The sequence below is a fragment of the Glycine max genome, chromosome 19, assembly GCF_000004515.6.
Source record: "Glycine max cultivar Williams 82 chromosome 19, Glycine_max_v4.0, whole genome shotgun sequence".
NCBI classification, from domain to species: domain Eukaryota; kingdom Viridiplantae; phylum Streptophyta; class Magnoliopsida; order Fabales; family Fabaceae; genus Glycine; species Glycine max.
This window is the reverse complement of record NC_038255.2, coordinates 41,596,148-41,597,619: the sequence shown is the minus strand read 5'-3', so window position 1 is coordinate 41,597,619 and position 1,472 is coordinate 41,596,148. Positions and strand designations below refer to the sequence as shown.

Below are 1,472 nucleotides of genomic sequence, written 5' to 3'. Positions count from 1 at the left end.
GTACAGCTATACAGCTGCAGCAGGTCTCTCTCTCGATATGCCTATATATAAATACACACAAAAAGAGTTTCCTAGTTCAACCAATAGTATAAATTGACATCTTTATAAGCGTGTACTGTCTTAAAAAACAAGGTAGCATACATATCTCTTCTGCACACACAAGTCTGCGACTTCTTCACGTCAAAGTCAAATCGCCAGACCTAATGACGACATAGACATGCCAAATCGCCAGAAGGAATGGCGAGTCCCCTCCTAAATCGCCAGAAGGAATGGCGAGTCTCATCCCACCTGCATCTCGCCATTCATGCTGGCGATATGCATGCATGGTGGCATTTTTCACGTACAAAACAGCCCCCCATTGGAAAATGTTTACAAACAACCCCATTCCGAGAAATAGTTCATAAAAAGACCCCCAATGGGTCAATTTGCCTTTAAGTAACCCATGTCCCTCCATCCGTACTATATATATAGTTTGTGATAACTAGTTGAAGCTCACATCGAGTCCGAGAGAGATTCCTACAGTAGCAGGAAATTACTCTTCACTCCCGAGCTGTATTTGCTTTCTTAGTTTCCAACAATATGGCCAAATCCACTTTCTTCATCTGCCTTAACCTTTCATTTCTCTTCTCTCTAGTAACGGCCACTTACTATTCAAGTTTAACCCCAACACTTCTGGGTTTTAACGAGGAGAAGTTCACCCACCTCCACTTCTTTTTCCATGACGTTGTGACGGGCCCAAAGCCCAGCATGGTATTCGTCGCCGAGCCCAACGGGAAAGCGAAGGATGCCCTTCCGTTCGGAACCGTTGTGGCGATGGATGACCCTTTAACCGTGGGGCCCGAACATGACTCGAAACTGGTGGGCAAGGCCCAAGGAATTTACACTTCGATATCGCAGGAAGAGATGGGGCTAATGATGGTGATGACAATGGCGTTCACCGACGGAGAGTTCAACGGCAGCACCATCAGCGTGTTGGGGAGGAACATGATAATGAGTGAACCCGTTAGGGAAATGGCTATTGTTGGCGGCACTGGGGCTTTTCGTTTTGCACGTGGCTACGCTCAGGCAAAGTTTTACTCTGTTGATTTCACAAAAGGAGATGCTATCGTGGAATACGACGTATTCGTCAACCATTATTGAGATTTACTCCTTCCGTTTCGCAATAGTTACGGAGTATTGTATTTAATTTTTTTTTTCTCAAAATAAATGTTATTTTTAACTTACAATCATTCAATGAAATTAATAATAATAATAATAATAATAATAATAATAATAATAATAATTTTTTTTTATATATTTTTAATGTCCGTAAATAAAAATTATAAATGAATTAATGATGATAAAATTAATTTTATAAAATTATTAAAGAAAATAAAATTATGCCATGAACTATAACTTAATTTGATATTATCCTTCGATCATAATTCATTATAGATAAAAAAAATTGACAATTTTTATAATAATAACGCTAA

General features: G+C 39.1%; 1 protein-coding gene across 1 annotated transcript; it reads left to right on the top strand.

Annotated features, from left to right (window-relative positions):
* Positions 1–504: 504 nt before the first annotated feature.
* PTS4 (pterocarpan synthase) lies at positions 505–1,240 on the top strand. The gene has a single exon (NM_001367052.1). The coding sequence runs from the start codon at positions 580–582 to the stop codon at positions 1,138–1,140; it is 561 nt and encodes a 186-aa protein (NP_001353981.1). The 5' UTR covers positions 505–579; the 3' UTR covers positions 1,141–1,240.
* The last annotated feature ends 232 nt before the right edge of the window (positions 1,241–1,472 follow it).